The sequence below is a fragment of the Vombatus ursinus genome, unplaced genomic scaffold, assembly GCF_900497805.2.
Source record: "Vombatus ursinus unplaced genomic scaffold, bare-nosed wombat genome assembly UNPS02011916.1, whole genome shotgun sequence".
NCBI lineage: Eukaryota > Metazoa > Chordata > Mammalia > Diprotodontia > Vombatidae > Vombatus > Vombatus ursinus.
In genome coordinates, this window is record NW_020951694.1 from 910,643 (window position 1) to 928,069 (window position 17,427).

At 41.9% G+C, this 17,427-nt stretch overlaps 1 protein-coding gene across 1 annotated transcript; it reads right to left on the bottom strand.

Annotated features, from left to right (window-relative positions):
- Window position 1: 1 nt before the first annotated feature.
- Window positions 2-601, bottom strand: LOC114039357 (glycine-rich cell wall structural protein 1.8-like). Its single transcript, XM_027857063.1, has one exon. It carries the CDS (start codon window positions 599-601, stop codon window positions 2-4), a length of 600 nt encoding a protein of 199 aa, XP_027712864.1.
- Between the last annotated feature and the right edge of the window lie 16,826 nt (window positions 602-17,427).

The window sequence follows — 17,427 nt, forward strand, 5'->3', positions numbered from 1 at the left end:
GTCACCCCCGGGCGACACCACCCCGACCCCCGCCGCATCCGCCGCCGGGGCAGCTGCCGCCGTCTCCGCCTCGCTCATCCCGCCGGGTCCGGGTCCGGTACCGGCCCCCACCGCCTCCGTTGCCGCCGCCTCCTCCTCCTCCGCCGCCCCGGCCCCTCCCCCCCGCCCGCGCGCTCCCACTCTCGCCTGGCCCGCTTGCGCCCCGCCTCCCTGCCCGGTCCTCGCGCCCCGAGCCTCTCCCTAGCACCACGCCCCCTCCCCGCTCCTCGCCGCGGCCGCCGGCCAAGCCAATCTGAAGCTTGTGGAGAGGCTCCGTGAAGACTCCCTCTTCCCCGCCCCCCCAGCCAATACAGGACCAACAAGCCCAGCCCACGCGGTAGTCCAGACCGCTCCCACCCCCAGGCTTCGCACGTGAGGCCGGTTCCCTCGCACCCAGGACTATATCCCTGCCTTGGCCCCGCCCACCGAACTGGGTCACGTGGCTCGGGTGGGTCCGGTTCATTGGCTGGTAGGTTCTTTTCTCCCCTCCCCCCCGCCTCTCCTCTTCCTTCCCCGCTCCATCCCTTTCCCCCCGCCATGGGAAATCAAACCGACCTGTCATACGCCAACCGCCACCTGCCGGCCCAGTGAGGGGCGGGGCTCCGCGAGTTCCTCCGTTACCCCTGGCTACGGAAGAGAGAGAGGAAGCTGCCGCTTGTGTTCTGTGGGCTCGCGTTGCCCTACCTGTGGATGCGGTTCCTGGAGTCGCGTCGCGCCTCCGACACGCCCTTTCGCTCCGCGGTCTCTCGGGTCCAGCCCTCCCAGCGTCGGACCCGTGGCCGTAGTCCCCATGCCCCTGCCACCTGCGCCTGGGCACCTCAGCGCTGCCTTCTTGGAGTCGGGGGCGGGATGCGTGAGGAAGGTTGCACGTTCCAAACGGGGCCAGGGACTGGTCTTTGATAGCTGTGCCCAGGAGATGGAAGGAAAGGAGACTGGGGCCGTGGAACAGGTGTGGGGAACCTCAGGGTGGAGCTTAGAGACGTTGGGGTGCTTCCTGGAAGACCGGAGCACGAGGTATTTACGGACCTGGAGAATGAATGTCCTGCCACCGAAGCTCTTACTTTCGGATAATGCAAAAAATAAAAACAAAAAATAAATCCTTCGGACTAGAGTAACGCTGCTCAAGAATCATGATCAGTTAGCTGAAGAAAGTTGACCAAGCACCAAAAGTTGTCTAAATTAATCATGCTAGTTGGAACCGGATTCGTTCCAGAGATTGACATCCACTGCCTGCAGTCCTTGGTGCCTCTGGGTTTGGAGTGACCAGCCCTCGAAGCTGTCCCTTGCTCCCTCCATGGAATGCTCAGTCACCCCCCAGGACCCAATAGATTTGGGGTGGGTTGCTGACAACTAACTCTTCCTCCATCCTATCGCTGGCAAACTCCCAGCTTCTGCCTTTGCGTCTCCCGTCCCTGTGATTCAGTAAATGTTTACTGCAGCCAGCGAAAATGTTTTCACTCAGGTACTGATAGAGCTCCAGATACTCTCCCCTTTTTCTTCCTCAGCCCACACAATTAATAACTTCCTTTACCCTCAGGAATCCCAGGTGCATTGTTAACAAACTCCGCCTTTAGCCAAGCGCTCTTCAGCCGTACATTTAATTTGGAACTAACCGAAACCTGGCTCACTCTAGAAGCCTCTGTAGCTCTGTCAACCCTCAACGGTACTCGATGCTTTTTCATGCTCCCGGTGACACGGAGACACAGAGAGTGATCACACTCTCTGAAGTTTCCAGACTCTCCCCTTGCCGCTATTGTCAGCAACTTCTCTTTAAAGTTCAAGCCATCTTTAATTACCTACTTTAGATCTTTATTGCTGTCATTTACTAGATTCTAGAGAGAGGAAGAGAGAATGACTTGGCTCAGGATCTTCCTTGCCAACCCAAATACTGCATACATTCTTGCTTACTTGCTGATGTTTCCTCCAATATAGAGGCTTCCCAACATCAATTAAGATGAACTATACCTTTACTCCATTTCATTGACTATATAGTCCTACTCTTGATATCATCACCCAAACTGTGATATCTTCATGATTCAGAGTTTTTAATTCCTCTTTTTTTATGATAAACTTTTATCCAGTTTCTCCCACCTCCTTGTTTTTCTAGTACAAACATTTGATGTGACTGAAAACTGTTCTTCCCCTAGTCTTTACAGTGAATTGACCAATTCAACTAGACGCTGTCATCTACCTTTAAATCCCTTGCTTTGTTCTTTTGCCATTCCTATATTGCCAAACCCCAAGCTTATGTTTCCCCAACTAACAGCATTCTTCACTAATGCATACTCCTGTGCTGCTGAATGCCTCTGGAGAAAGTCACACAACTGTGCTTAATCTAACCTCAACTGTCAAATTTCAACTAAATCCTACATTGCTATGTGTTGATTTTATTCTTTTTAGAATCAAATATTATGAACACCTTATGCTACACTTCAAAAACCCTTCTGCATCATCCTATGTTCTTTGCTCCTTTACTCTGGTTTTTGAGAAAGAGGTGCCAAGGCTACCCATTCTACATAGGCCCTCAAATGAGTTCTCTCCTCTGTGAATTGTTTGCCCCCTTTAAGTGTTCTCTTTCTCATTTTCAATTGCTCCTTCCCTGTTGTTTATAAATATTTCTAAATCTCCTCCATTCTGAAACTTCCCCTTGATCCTGACACCTCCTTAAGGTATCTCCCTTTATCTTCCTCTTTTCACAGCCATGGGTCTAAAACTAGCCATTTATGTTCAATTGCCTCCACTCTTTAACTCTTTACAACCCAACTTCCAATCATAGCACTCTACTGAAATTGCTCTCTCCAACTGCTAAATCCAAAGGCCTTTATTCAGCCTCATTCTACTTAATTGTTCTGAGACTTTTGACACTACTAACCACTGGCTTCTGTCATACTGCTCTCTTTTTGTTCTCTTACCTTGTTTTTGCAGTCTCCTTTCTTGGATCATTGCCCACATCCCATCCCCTAATATTAGGTGTTTTGGACTGGATTCCTTTTTTACTCTACAGTCTATTTCTTGGTGAATTCCCATAGATTCAATTATTATCTCTACACAGATAAATCACTAAACTATATATCTAACCCTAATCTCTCTCTTGAGTAATCCAATATTACTAACTGCTTGCTGGACGTCTCTGCCTAGATGTCTCAAAAGCATCTCAAACTCAACTTATCTGAAATGGAATTCATAATCTACCCATGATCTAATCCTAACATTAATATTCCTTCACACTTCCTTATTTCTGTTGAGATCACCATCATCTTTCTTGTCATTCAAGTTTGAAACCTGAGAGTCAATTTAATTCAATGTTCATTATTTTCATTTGTATTTTTTGTGCTTTACATTTTTCTATTGACATATTTTATTTTTATACCTTTCATTTCCCAGTATATCCCTCCCCCTTCCCAGAGAGATTTTCCTTGTAACAAAAAGGATAAAAAGGACAAATCACGTACTATGTGTAGTTCAGCAAAACTAAGCAATACATCAGAGAAGACTGAAAATATATGCAATATTTCACACCCATAGCCCCCAACTGGGCAAAAGAGGTGAGGAGTGCATTTCTTTCCTCTTTAGGGCCAAACTTGATCGTTATAGTTACAACAATGTTCCACAAGCATTTGCAAGGCCCAGAGGATACAAAGACTAATACAAAACAGTCCCTTCTAGGAGCTTGCATTCAACCGGGGAAAACAATAGATATCCAAGTAGTTTGGGAAGGGTGAGGTACTAACCTTTAGAAGAGGAGATCAGGAAAAGCCTTCAGTAGGAGGTAGTACTTGGGTCAACCTTTGAAGGTTGAATTAGGGATACCAGGAGGCAGAGGTAGAGCATTTCAGGCATAAGACAGTCTGGGCAAAGATACAGAGGCAGAAGATGGAATGTTGTATATTGGAAACAGCAAATAGGTCAGTTTTTCTAGAATGTAGAGTATGTGAAGGGGAATAATGTGAAATGTTTCTGACTTCAACCAGACTGTGAAGGGCTTTCAATGCTAGACTTTGCATTTTTATAGAGGTAATGTTGTTGTTATGGGCAGTTTGGTGGCACAGTGGGTTAAGTGTAGGGCCTGGAGTCAGACCTGAATTCAAATTTGACCTCAGAATGGGTGACTCTGGGCAAGTCACTTACCCCTGTTTGCCTCAGTTTCTTCATCTGTAAAATGAGCTGGAGAAGGAAATAGCAAACCATTCCAGTAGCTTTGCCGAGAAAACTCCAACAACAATGTTTTAGTTCAGTTGTATCCAACTCTCAGTGATCCTGTGGACCATACTGTCCATGGAGTTTTCTTGGCAAAGATACTAGAGTGGTTTGCCACTTTCTTCTCCAGTGGATTAGGGCAAAGTTAAGTGACTTGCCCAGAGTCACATAGCTAGTGTCTGAAGGCTGATTTAAACTCAGGTCTTCTTGACTCCAGGTCCAGCACTCTATCCTTGGAGCCACCTAGCTGCCTCCCACAGAGGTAACAGGGAGTCAAAAATTGATGTACTTGATGTTCTTCGTTTTTTGAATTCTATCTCCTACCTCTGTTCCATGCCTGTAACGCCATTCTTGCACTTCCCTGCCTCTTCAAATCACCAGCTTCCCTCCAAGGATCAGCTCAGGCGCCACCTCTAGGTCTTTCTTGATCCTGTGTAGTTGTTAATGCTTTACCACGAAATTATTTTGTATTTACCATGTATATACTTTGTATTTGCTTATCTATGTTCATGTTGTATCCTTACCTCCCTCGAACTTGCCCCCCCACCCATAAAATGTAAGTTCAAGGATTGTAAATATAAAATGTAAGGCAAGGACTGTTTTTGTATTTGTATATCCAGTAGAGCACAACAAATGGTTGTTAAATTGCATTAAGTGAGTGATAGGATCTAAGAGGGGATAGACTTCGTGAAGAAGCAGAGGGGGTGAATGGAGAATGAAATAATGTTTATAAAATACTTCACAGAGTATATGCTGGCAAACAGTAGGCACTATATAAAACTAGCTATTATAGAGGCATCTAGGTGCCATGGTAAATGGAGCACTGGGCCTGTAGTTAGGAAGACCCACTTACCAGCTTTGTGATGCTGAGTAAGTTACTCTTGCCTCATTTTCCTCAACTGTAAAATGGAGTTATTGGCACCTACCTCTCAGGATTGTTGTGAGGATCAAATGAGATGATATTTCTAAAAGACCTATGTGCCTGGCTCATAGTAGGTGCTATATAAAAGCTAATTCTTTTTGCCTTCCCCAGCCGAAGTACTTGAAGAAGAGTTACTTCTTAGAAGGGATTGAGTTTTTCAGAGATAAAGAGGAGGCAGACAGCAAATAGAGTGGTAAAGGGACCAAGGGGGGAGAGGTATATAGACAAAGAGATTAAACTCAGGAGGGACCAAAACCTTCCTAATCTCTCTTGATAAGTGAAATCCCACAGTCGAGGCTAACTCAAAGGTGTAAGTCCATTGTTTACAAAGATAACAATCCAAAGAGTTTTGTCGATGATACCCAACTGTGGAGATATTAGATTTTCCATAAGGAGAAGGGGGAGGGGAGTAGTGCTGATTAAGGCAGTTCCCAGACCAATTTAGTGAACTTTCTAATCAACTTGATGAAATTACAAAGCAGTGAGTCTTTGGGGCTCTGATGGCCTCTCCGTATAGAGAAAGTGGGTATGCCCACTGGTACCTTCTTGAGAAAATGAAGGGACTACTCCTGTGTGAGTTTCAGAGCCTGAGGTTACACTGTTGTTTGTTCTTCATTTTCAAAGAGGACCAGTGACATCATGGATGATATCTTGACTTGCTCCTGTATTGGATTTAAGTGAGGCAGTTTCACAAGTCTGTCTTCCTGAGTCATCAGAAGTCCAATGGCAAGAAAAGTCAAGATCACTGGTGATGGTCTGGGATGCACAGGATGATGATGATCTTGGTGTCTTTGATGTCTGACCACGCTTGGGTGCTCCACAGTGCCTGCTTCAGTTGCCTTCATGGCTATTGGAACAAATTGTTCTCATCTACCTATTCTGCCAGGGGAAAGTCTTCATGTGCTTGGGATAGACATCACCCTAATTCACTGATGGGTTTGAGGCCCATTGGTCACCCTCAACCTGGTTTATGCAAATCTGCCAAGAAAGTTTTAGTGGGATGTGGCTGCTGTTCATGCTGTTTGTGCTGTTCATACCTTGTTGTTATAGGTGAGAGTTGGGTGCATCAGGTAGATGGCAAAGGTAGATGAGCAGCCCTGAAAAGGACTCAGAGGTTCTAGTTCTCTTGAACACCCTATACACTCCAGGTTATGCTAAAGATGATTGAGCAGGACAGAGTTTTGGCTAAAGAGCTGTTCTCCCCACTTCCATATAAAAGTAAGCAGATAGACCTTTTCAGCCTTTTTCACTTCTGAATGAATGAATGGCAAAATTAATCAAGCACTATAGCCAGGCATTGGGCAAAGGACTGAGGATAAAAACATCAGCAGGAAAGTCCCTAACTCTCAAGGAACTTATATTCTAATAGAGGAGTACTACTCAGAACAGGGAGCTAGATTAGGAGGGAGGAGGAGCAATGTGGTTTGGAAATAGCCAGGAAGTGGTATGGTGGCCTGGTTCCAGACAAGATACAGTAAAAGTTCATCTCTCAGAGCCCAGGGTTCCAGAGGTTGAGTCCAGTTCCTGTTCAGAGAACAAACTCAAATGCAGCAGAGACCTGTGTTTCTGGAAAGTGGGAGGAAGTCTATGTATGCATTCAGTTTCCTCCCGGGAACCAGTAAGAGCTATGTAAGTTAAGGGTGAATATGACATACATAAAGCTGCCCTTCCTGATTCTAGCTAACAGTGTGCTAGGTTATTATTTGGTGATGATGATACCTGTGGCTTCCAGCATGTGTTTTTCAGGACTGAAGGACACTTATATTTTGAGATGATGAGCAGGAAGAGCCGATAACTCCATGGTCCTTTTAAAAGGGAATGAATCTGACCCTACTCTCCATGTGGCAAGTAGCTCTCCCAGGAGAGGTTGGGAGAAGGGGTTGCCCTTCACTGTACTCTAACAAAAATGTTGAACTTCTGAGCACAGCTAAAGCACATGTCCTGTCTAGGCACTTGATTTTGAGTTTGGGGATGCCTCTTCTGTGTTTATTCTTTACTAATCATAGGTGAATGAATATTGTGAATGTGTCTAGACTTGGAAGCCACTCTGAGTTCAAGAGATTCTGCTTTCAATGCTCCTCCTTTGGTAGAAGCTATGTCATCTATCTTGCTGGCTTATTTACAGAAAAGGGAACAATGCAAAGCTGAGGTGAAATTTTCACTCCACAGAACGTCATGCCTTCACCAGGATAAACTGATCACCTGTAATCTCATCACCAAGCTGATTGACTCAATTGTTTATATTTAACATCTTCTCCAGTCCCTCAGTTGCCTTTCCCCTCTGATTGGAGGGCTAGAGGGTGGAGCAATAAACTCCTCCCCATATCTTTGTAGAGGACTCAGAACTTTACTGGTAACTCTCCATTTTCCATCAGCACCTCTCCTTTGTTTTCACTCTATGGAACATCATGCCCCCTGGTGGCTATACATACCCATCTTTTCAGCTTCCTTTGTTTATTGTCTTTCCCCATTGATTGTAAATTCTTTGAGAGCAAGGAATGTCTTTCTTTTTCTTATTTGTATCTGCAGTGCTTAGCACAATTCCTGGCATATAGTAGGAGATTACTAATTCTTAATTGAATTTAATTGAATTGAAAATGTCTTGTTTAGATGAGGCTTAAGTATTAGCCTCTGAAGTGAATATAACAGAAATTATTACTGCTTCTTGTTTGAATTTATTTCTGTCAAATACATATTTGTGAAGGTTATATATTTAATATTTCTTTTTTTCTAATTTTTAATTTTTTAATTAGCAAAAGTCTGCCTTCTCTCCTTTCCACTCCCTGCTCTCAGTTAAAAAAAGACAAAAACAAAATTTGTTACAAACATGTACAGTCAAGTTAAACAAATTTCCACATTGTCCATGTTAATTCATATCATATCATATGTCTTACATACCCTGAGGCCTTAACCTCTCTATAAGGAGGTGGATAGTATGTTTTTTCGTCATTTGTCCTCTGGAATTATGCTGATCAGAGTTCCTAAATCTTTCAAAGTTGTTTGTCTTGACAATATTATTAACATTGTATGAATTGTTCTCTTGGGTCTGCTCACTTTACTCTGTATCAGTTCATACAAGTCTTCCCAGGTTACTCAACCACCCTCTTCATCATTCCTCACAGCATATTATTATTCCATCATATTTATGTAGTATAACTTGTTTAGCTATTCCTCAATAAAAGGGCACTCTCCTTCTCCAGTTTCTAATTCTTTGTCGCCACAAAAGGAGCTTGAAATATTTTTGTATATCCTTATTTAGATTTTGTTTTGCTTAGGACTAATCCCTCCTTTTATCTACTCCTCCTTCTCCCCTTTCCCTCATATTTCCCTGATGAGTGAAATGTATTTCTGTACCCTGCATAAATGTATATATGTATTCTTCCTTCCTTTGACCAGTTCAGATGAGAATGAGGTTCAAGTATCAGCTCCTCCCCCTGCCCCACATCTTCCTCCTTGCTTGTATAGACTTCTACTTGCCAGACCTGATTATGTGAGATAATTTCCCTTAATTTTCCTCTCCCTTCCCCCCTCTAGCCCAATGTATTCCTCTTTGCCTCCTTTTCCTTTCTTCTTTTAAGATCATTAAGTTTATATACTAGGTATTGATATTATTTCATTTTCTATGATGCCTTTAAATAAAATGTAGTTTCAATGTTTAGCTTTTTTTAACTCCATTCTTGCTATTGCTTTAACTGAGATTATAATTCTTATCCTTGATTTTTAAAATTTTCTTGAAGTACAACAGAATCGGTTATAAATTCTGTTCTAGCTTCTCATTTGAACTGTCTGGAAAAAAAGATCATCAAGACATAACCGAATGACTTCTAGCCCTGATAATGACAGAGTTCATAGGGGACATATGTATCTTCTCCTCTTATTAGAATGTATGCAGTTTATCCTTAATGAGTCACTTATATTTACTATTTTAATGTTTCTCTTTACTTTTATGTTTGTACTTCAAAGTTTCTATGAAGCTCTGGTCTTTCCATAAAGAATGCTTGAACATCTTCTATTTCATTAAAGATTCAGTTGTTTCCCTGTAGAATTATGTGCTCAGTTTTGCGAGGTAAATTATTCTTGTCATAAGCCTATATCATTTTTTGCTTTCTTGAATATTGTGTTCCAAGTTCTCCTAATCCTTTGTTTGGTGGCTAATCCCAATTGTTTCTCCTTGGTATCTGACTGCTTTCAGTATTTTTTTCTCTGACCTGGAAGTTCTGGATTTTGACTATAATATTCCTACGAGTTTCCATTTGGAGGTTTGTTTTTTTTTTCACACGATAAGTGGTAGATTCTGGTTCCACCTTGCCCTCTGGTTTTAAGAGATCTGGACAGTTTTCTTTTATAATTTCTTGAAACATGATGTCTAGACTTGGTTTTTTTTGGTCACCTCTTTCATGTAGTGCAGTAATTCTTAATTTTTTTTTCATCTCAATCTATTTTCCAAGTTAGTTATTTTTGCTATGTAGTATCTAAATTTTATTCTATTTGTCCCCAGTGTTTTGACTTTGTTTTAATATTTCTTGCTGTCTCGTAACCATTAGTTTCTATTTGATACATTCTAATTTTTAGGGGTTTTATTGCTTGGGGAAGGTTTTGTACTTCGTGTCAAGCTATTAATTCCCTTTCCAATTCTTTCTTCCTTTCTCATTTCTTTCCATTTTTTTCTTCTAGTGCTTTCATTTCATTTATAAAAATATTTTAGGTGGCAGCTAGGTGGTGCAGTGGATAGAACACCAGCCCTGGATTCAGAAGGATCCAAGTTCAAATATGGCCTTAGACACATAACACTAGCTGTGTGACCCTGGGCAAGTCACTTAACCCCATTGCCTAGCCAGTATATATATGTATGTATGTGTATGTATGTATGTATGTATATTCCTTTAAATAAAAAAAATCAGAACTTTGCTTCATCTCTTCCAAGAATTCTAGTTGATTTGTGACCAAGCTGTGTTTTTCTTTGATATAGATGTTTTGGACTCATTCTCTTCTGAGCTGGTATCTTGTGTACTCTCTCACTATAACAGCTTTTTAATGGTGGGATTCTTTTTTTGTTTGCTCATTCTCTCAGTCTACTTTCCTGACTTCATACTTTATGTTAGGCGAAGGTTCTAAGCACTTCTGCAGAGAATGTCTAGGCTGGTCCTTTTTTTACTTTCTTGTCGTATTTATTATTCAGTTATTTTTGGTCACGTCCAACTCTTTGTGACCCCATTTGGGGTTTTCTTGACAAAGATACTAGAGTGATTTTACATTTCCTTCCGCAGCTCATTTTTACAGAAGAGGAAACTGATGCAAATAGAGTTAAATGATTTGCCTAGGGTCACCTAGCTAGTTAGTTTCTGAGAGCAGATTTGAACTCAGGAAAATGAGTCTTAATGTTATATTATTCTAGGATCTCAGAGACAGCACAAACTAGGGACCTGCAAGCTTTCAGTATTTCCAAAGTGGCCTGATCCAAAGTGAAGTCTGATCACTAGCCCCCTTGATCTGAGCTCTGCAAGTTTTTCGTGTGAGTGTGGATCTAAACAACATATCTGGGGCTCACCTGGTTTCATTTGTTTCGACTCTCAGTAGACTACTGCTGGGTTCAGCTACTATCAACCAGCTAGAAAGCTCCGAGGCTTCAAAGTGACAGAACTGCTGGCTTCCTTTTGGTCTACAATTCCTGCCCTTGTTTCTCCGCTTCAGTTTTCAGACCGGGCTCCTGAGTCTGAACCGCTCAGCTGCCACTTGCTTTGGAGCTCGCTCCTTTCTCAATTGCTCCTCCCTCTGAAACACCACCTCTGGGAGCTGGTCCCTTCCCCAGTTCTATGACTCAGAACTGGGTAGTGAGCCTCAGAACTACCAGGTGACACCTATATTGTACACAAATTTGAAGACCCTCTGTTGTAGACCTGGGATCTCCCCTGGCCCTGGTACACAGCCTCTCCCTGTACTGGAGTGTTCCATGAAGCATGTTCCTAGCCAGACCCCATCCCCTGTCTCTGCATGTCCCTGACTGTCTCCCTGTGCTGACCTGGGCTGGAAGAAGGACTCACATGACTTTTTTTCTTATCGATATTATATCTAGTGCATTTTCTAGATCTGTCAGAAGGAGAGTTGTTTAGGGGTTTTTTGAGGGGGGTGTAGGCAGGGGGGAAGGTGTACTTCTTCCTGCTACTCCACCACCTTGGTTCAGCCTCTCTGTTTTAGCATTTTTCATGAATAAGAAATAAGTCCCTATCCTATTATTGTTGTGCGATCTTCTGTTGTGTCTAACTTTTCTTGACCTGGTGGACCATAACATGCCAATATTGTCCATGGAGTTTTCTTGGCAAAGATGCTACAGTAGTGTACCATTTGCTTCTCCAACCTATCCTATGCTTGATTCATATTGTACACAGAGAACTTTTTATCCTATCTTTTGGGGAGATGATAAATAGGAACCAAAACCTAAGCTTTAAGTAAATCATTCCTGGGGGCAAACTGTTAGATTCAAACTGTGTGAAACAAGGGAGCCCAAGCTCCCCCAGGACTGAACAGTTTGCTCACCATGTTAATGGGATCAGTGAGAGGATACCCATAATGGACAAGGAGATTTCCTCAGTCCCCTTGGGCCCAGAAGGTGTTATTGTTAGAGCTGACTTGGGCTAGAAGTACCAGGGAGTTATGTGCCCTGGTCCATGATTTTCTTTCCCACTTGGTTGGAGAGGATTCCAGACAGTCAACTTTCCCCAGCCCACGAGATGGCAGCAGATGGAGCAATGATAATATTTTTTGCAATGACGGAATCACATAGAAGCAAAAATGTGCTGGCCCAAGAACAATGTGAGGACACTTTCTGAGTATTTTCCATAAGAGATTCTGTTAGGTTTAATTCCACAGAACAATTGGAAGACAGAGCAATAAACTCCTCTCAAAGCCTTGCTTTATAGAGGGCTCAGAACTTTCTAGGGAACTTTTCATTTTCCATCATCAGTTCAAGCTTGGTTTAGACTACACTGAGCAACATTCCGGAGTTGGGTTCCTTCTGGTGGCCCCCTGACCATTTTAGCTTCCTTTTGTGTATTATCTTACCTCATTAAATGGTAAGTTCTTTGAGATCAGAGACTTTCTTTTTGTATCCCCAGCTTACTTCAGACCTGGCACATAGTAGGCTATTGTTGTTGAGTCGTTTCAGTTGAGTCATTTCAGTTGCATCCAACTCTCTGTAACCCCATTTAGGGTTTTCTTGGCAGAGTTATTGGAGTGGTTTGCCATTTCCTTCTCTATCTCATTTTACAGTTGAGGAAACTGAGACAAACAGGGTTAAGGGACTTGCCCAGGGTCACATAGCTAGTAAGTGTCTTGTGCCAGATTTGAATTTAGGAACATGAGTTTTCTGCCTGCAGGCCTGTACCTGTCTATCCACTGTAACACCTAGCTGCCCTACATAATAGGCACTTAGAGTTTATTGATTTGAATTGAAACCTGGACATTCTTAGCTTCAGGGGATTGTCTCACAGGAAACCCTAGGGTTTAAGAGTCCTGAAATTTAGCTTTCTAGTCATAGAAGGGGGATTTCCTAGATATCATGATTCTAGAACCTAGCTTTCTAGTCCAAAAAAGCATGATTGGGGGGTAAAGCCAACCTCAAGGGGTTACGTCATGAATAATGCTAAGTTCAAGTGTTTGGACACCTGGTCTTCTAGAGAGAAGTGGAGTTCCTGAGTAGGATCCCTCTCAGTGAAAGAAGAGGATCTTCCACAGACGCCCTGCAGGATATGGAGAAAAGGTTAGAGCTGGGGGCGGAGCCAAGATGGTGGAGTAAAAGCAGTGACTTGCTTGAGCTCTCCCCCAAACCCTCCAAATACCTGTAAAAAAATGACTCTAAACAAATTCTAGAGCAGCAGATCCCACAAAAAGACAGAGTGAAACCGATTTTCAGTCCAAGACAACCTGGGAGGTTGATTGGAAAGATCTATTGCCCCGGGTTGAGAGAGGAGCACAGTTCAGACTTCTCAACCCACAAACGCCAAAGACAACTTAGAAGGTCAGTAAGAAAGGTCTGTGTCCTCAGTGAGAGAGAACTTCAGTTTCAGCCCTAGTCCTGGTGCAGCCCCCAGGACAGCGGTTGCTTCCAGAGCTTCCAGCCCACAGACTGAGGGAGAATCAAATGGCTGATCAGAGGAGGATTGCAGGGATCTCTTTGCTAGTGCTGAGGCAGGAATCTCTTGCTTTGCCCATGCTTGGATCTGGGTCACAGTTCTGGGTGGCAGTCCAGGGGCAAGATGGAGTGCTGGCATGGTGGAGCTTGTAATGGTGGTGGAGAGGGAATCTTCCTCATAGTTCCAGGGCAGAAAAGAGTGCTTATGGTCACTGATAGCCCAGAGCACAGGCCAGGAAAGGGGTAAACACCTTGCCCTTGATCATACCACCTTGGAAGAACTGAAAATTGACACGTCCCTAGAAGTATCTGTGAAAACAGCTGCCCAAACCCCTGAAGTTTGAGACAGTACATTCTTCATACTGGAAGCAGACTCCAACCTTAACAAAGGGTTTAAACTTCAAGTAATTGAACCTCAGACCATAGAATCTTTCTTTGGTGACAAAGAAGATTAAAACATATAACCAGAAGAAGACAACAAAGTCAAAGCTTCTACATCCAAAGCCTCCAAGAAAAATATGAATCAGTCCCAGGCCATGGAAGAACTCAAAAAGGATTCTGAGAAGCAAGTAAGAGAATTAGAGGAAAAACTGGGAAGAGAAATGAGAGTGATGTAACAAAGTCAAAGCTTCTACATCCAAAGCCTCCAAGAAAAATATGAATCAGTCCCAGGCCATGGAAGAACTCAAAAAGGATTTTGAGAAGCAAGTAAGAGAATTAGAGGAAAAACTGGGAAGAGAAATGAGAGTGATGCAAGAAAATCATGAAAAACTAGTCAACAGCTTGCTAAGGGAGACCCAAAAAAATACTGAAGAAAATAACACCTTAAAAAATAGCCTAACCCAAATGGCAAAAGAGATCCAAAAAGCCAATGAAGAGAAGAATGCCTTAAAAAGCAGAATTGGCCAAATGGGCTCACTGAAGAAGATATTTCCTTAAAAATTAGAATGGAGCAAATGGAAGCTAGTGACTTTATGAGAAATCAAGACATTTTAAAACAAAACCAAAAGAATGAAAAAATAGAAGACAATGTGAAATATCTCATTGGAAAAACAACTGACCTGAAAAATAGATCCAGGAGAGATAATTTAAAAATTATTGGACTATCTGAAAGCCATGATCAAAAAAAGAGCCTAGACATCATTTTTTTTTTGTGAGGCAATTGAGATTAAGTGACTTGCCCAGGATCACACAGCTAATAAGTTTCATGGGTCTGAGGCCAGATTTGAACTCAGGTCCTCCTGACTCCAAGGCCTGAGCTTCATCTACTGTGCCATCTAGCTGCACCCTAGACATCATCTTTCAAGAAGTTATCAAGGAAAACTGCCCTGATATTCTAGAACCAGAGGGTAAAATAGAAATTGAAAGAATCCACTGATCACCTCCTGAAAGAGATCCCCAAAGGAAAACTCCTAGGAATAGTGTAGCCAAATTCCAGAGTTCTCAGGTCAAGTAGAAAATATTACAAGCAGCCAGAAAGAAACAATTCAAGTATTGTGGAAACAATCAGGGTAACACAAGATTTAGCAGCTTCTACGTTAAGGAACCGGAAGGCTTGGAATATACTATTCCAGAGGTCAAAGGAGATAGGATTACAGCCAAGAATCACCTACCTAGCAAAACTGAGTATAATCCTTCGATGGAAAAAATGAACATTCAGTGAAATAGAGAACTTTCAAGCATTCTTGACAAAAAGACTAGAGCTGAATAGAAAATTTGACTTTCAAATACAAGACTCAAGAGAAGCATGAAGAGGTAAACAGGAAAGAGAAACCATAAGGGACTTATTAAGGTTGAACTGTTTACATTCCTGCATGGAAAGATGATATTTGTAACTCATGAGACCTTTGTCAGTATTAGGGTAGTTGGAGGGGAAAAATTATATGTATATAGATAGATAGGTAGATAGAGGGCACAGGGTGAGTTGAAGATGAAGGGGTGATATCTGGAGAATAAAATTAAAGGGTGAGAGGATTATACTGGGAGAGGGAGAAAGGGAGAGGTAGAATGGAATAAATTATCTCACATAAAACAGACAAGAAAAGGCTTTTCCAGTGGAGGGCAAGAGGGCAAAGGTGAAAGGAAATGAGAATCTTATTCTCATGGCATTTGGCTTAAAGAGGGAATAACATACACACTCAATTGGGTATGGAAATCTATCTTACCCTACAGGAAAATAGGCGGGAAGGGGATAAGAGAGTGGGGGGATGTTAGAGGGAAGGGCAGATTGTGGGAGAGGTTAATCAGAAGCAAACAGTTCTGAGGAGGGACAGGGTCAAAAGAGAGAATAGAATAAATGGGTGGTGGGATAGGATGAAGGGAAATATAGTTAGTTTTTTACAAAATGACTACTATGGAAGTGTTTTTCATGACTACACATGTATAACCTGTATCGAGTTGCTTGCCTTCCAATGAAGGTGGGTCGGGAGGGAAAGAGAAAAAATTTGGAACCCAAAGTTTTAAAAACAAATGTTAAAAATTGTTTTCACATGCAACTGGAAAATAAGATATATAGGCGATGGGGTATAGAAATCTATCCTGCTCTATAGGAAAAGAGAAGAGGAAGGGGATAAGAAAAGGTTGGGGGAGATAGAAGGAAAGGCAGATTGGGGGAAGGAGTATTCAAAATGCATGCCATCTTGGGGTGGGGGGAGGAACAAGATGGGGAGAAAATTTGGAGCTCAAAATCTTGTGGAAGTGAATGTTGACAACTAAAAATAAATAAATCAAGGTTAGAGTGGTTCTATGACAGGCAAGAAATCAGGACCCTGTTGTCCTTTGCTACTACTTTGAGTTATCAGTGAGGTCTTCCTGACTCCAGGCCCAGCATTCTATCCACTGTGTCATGAAACTATGCATTTTATTATGTACAGTTTGTTTTTTTCTCTTAAATATTTAATAAATTTAACATGTAATTTTCATAGCTGTCCTTTTGTCTATGTTCCCTTCTGGTCTTTTTCTGATCTCTTCTGTGGATTTTAATAAAATGCTTCCAAATGACCCCTATTTTCTTTTCTTAGCAATTCTATAGTTACTCACTTTACACTAATCCTAACTTCTCTCCCCCATTGGAAAAAAGAAAAAATTCTTGTAGTCAAGCAAAACAAATTCCCACATTGGCCATGTCCAAAAACGTAAGTTTCATCCTGCACCTTGAGTCCATTACCTCTCTGTCAGGAGATGGGTAGCAGATTTCATCATTAACTTTTTGGAATTATGATTGGTCATTGCAATGATGATAATTCTTAAGTTTTTCAAGATTATTTTTCTTTAGAATGCTGTAATTGTATAATTATTCTCCTGGTTTTGTTCACTTTACTCTGTTTTGATTCATCCAAATATTCCTAGTTTTCTCTGAAGTTGTCCCTTTGTCATTTTTTATGAGAAAATAATATGCTATTACATTCATATTTGTTTAGCCATTTTCCAATTAATGGGCACCTCTTAGATTCCAGTTATTTACTAGGCAACTACTAGTTTTCTTTCTGCATTTTTTGTGGAGTAAAATAATGACTATCTTCTGCTCAGATGCATTTACTACCTTAAGTAAGATATAGGAGACAGGGATCCCTATTACATTCATGGGAACCTAGATACAAGCTATCTTTGGAATTTCTCTTGCAGAAAATTTGGGGCAGAGAGGGGACACAATGATATTTTAAAAAGAGAAAATGAATCTTTTAGATCATCCTTGGAAATTGGAGCTGTCTGTGTGAAGCCAGGGCTTGGCAAAGTAAGAGTTGGACCATTTGTTCAACTTTAACAAGATACAAATTTGGCCTCATCCCATTGGTCCTCACTAGAAATGAAATTAATACCTGGACTATACCCTTGGACTTGGTCTTTAAAAAGGAGGACAGGAGAGCAAGGAATGAACACAGACACATGGAGAGCCAGAACTGAGATAATCAGAGGGAAATTGGGGCCAGTGGTTGGAAGCACAAAGACATATTATCTGAAGGGGAAGTATGTACAACCCTGCAGTCATGCAAGGCTCCGTCATAGGATCAGATGGCCCCAGAACAGAAAGGAACAAACCAGAAAGCCACATAAATGGCAGAGGACAGAAGCAATAGCAACTTTTTTTTTGGTTCAAGTTTTATTCAAGATCATATACAAAATGTTTCCAGACCAAGAGAGT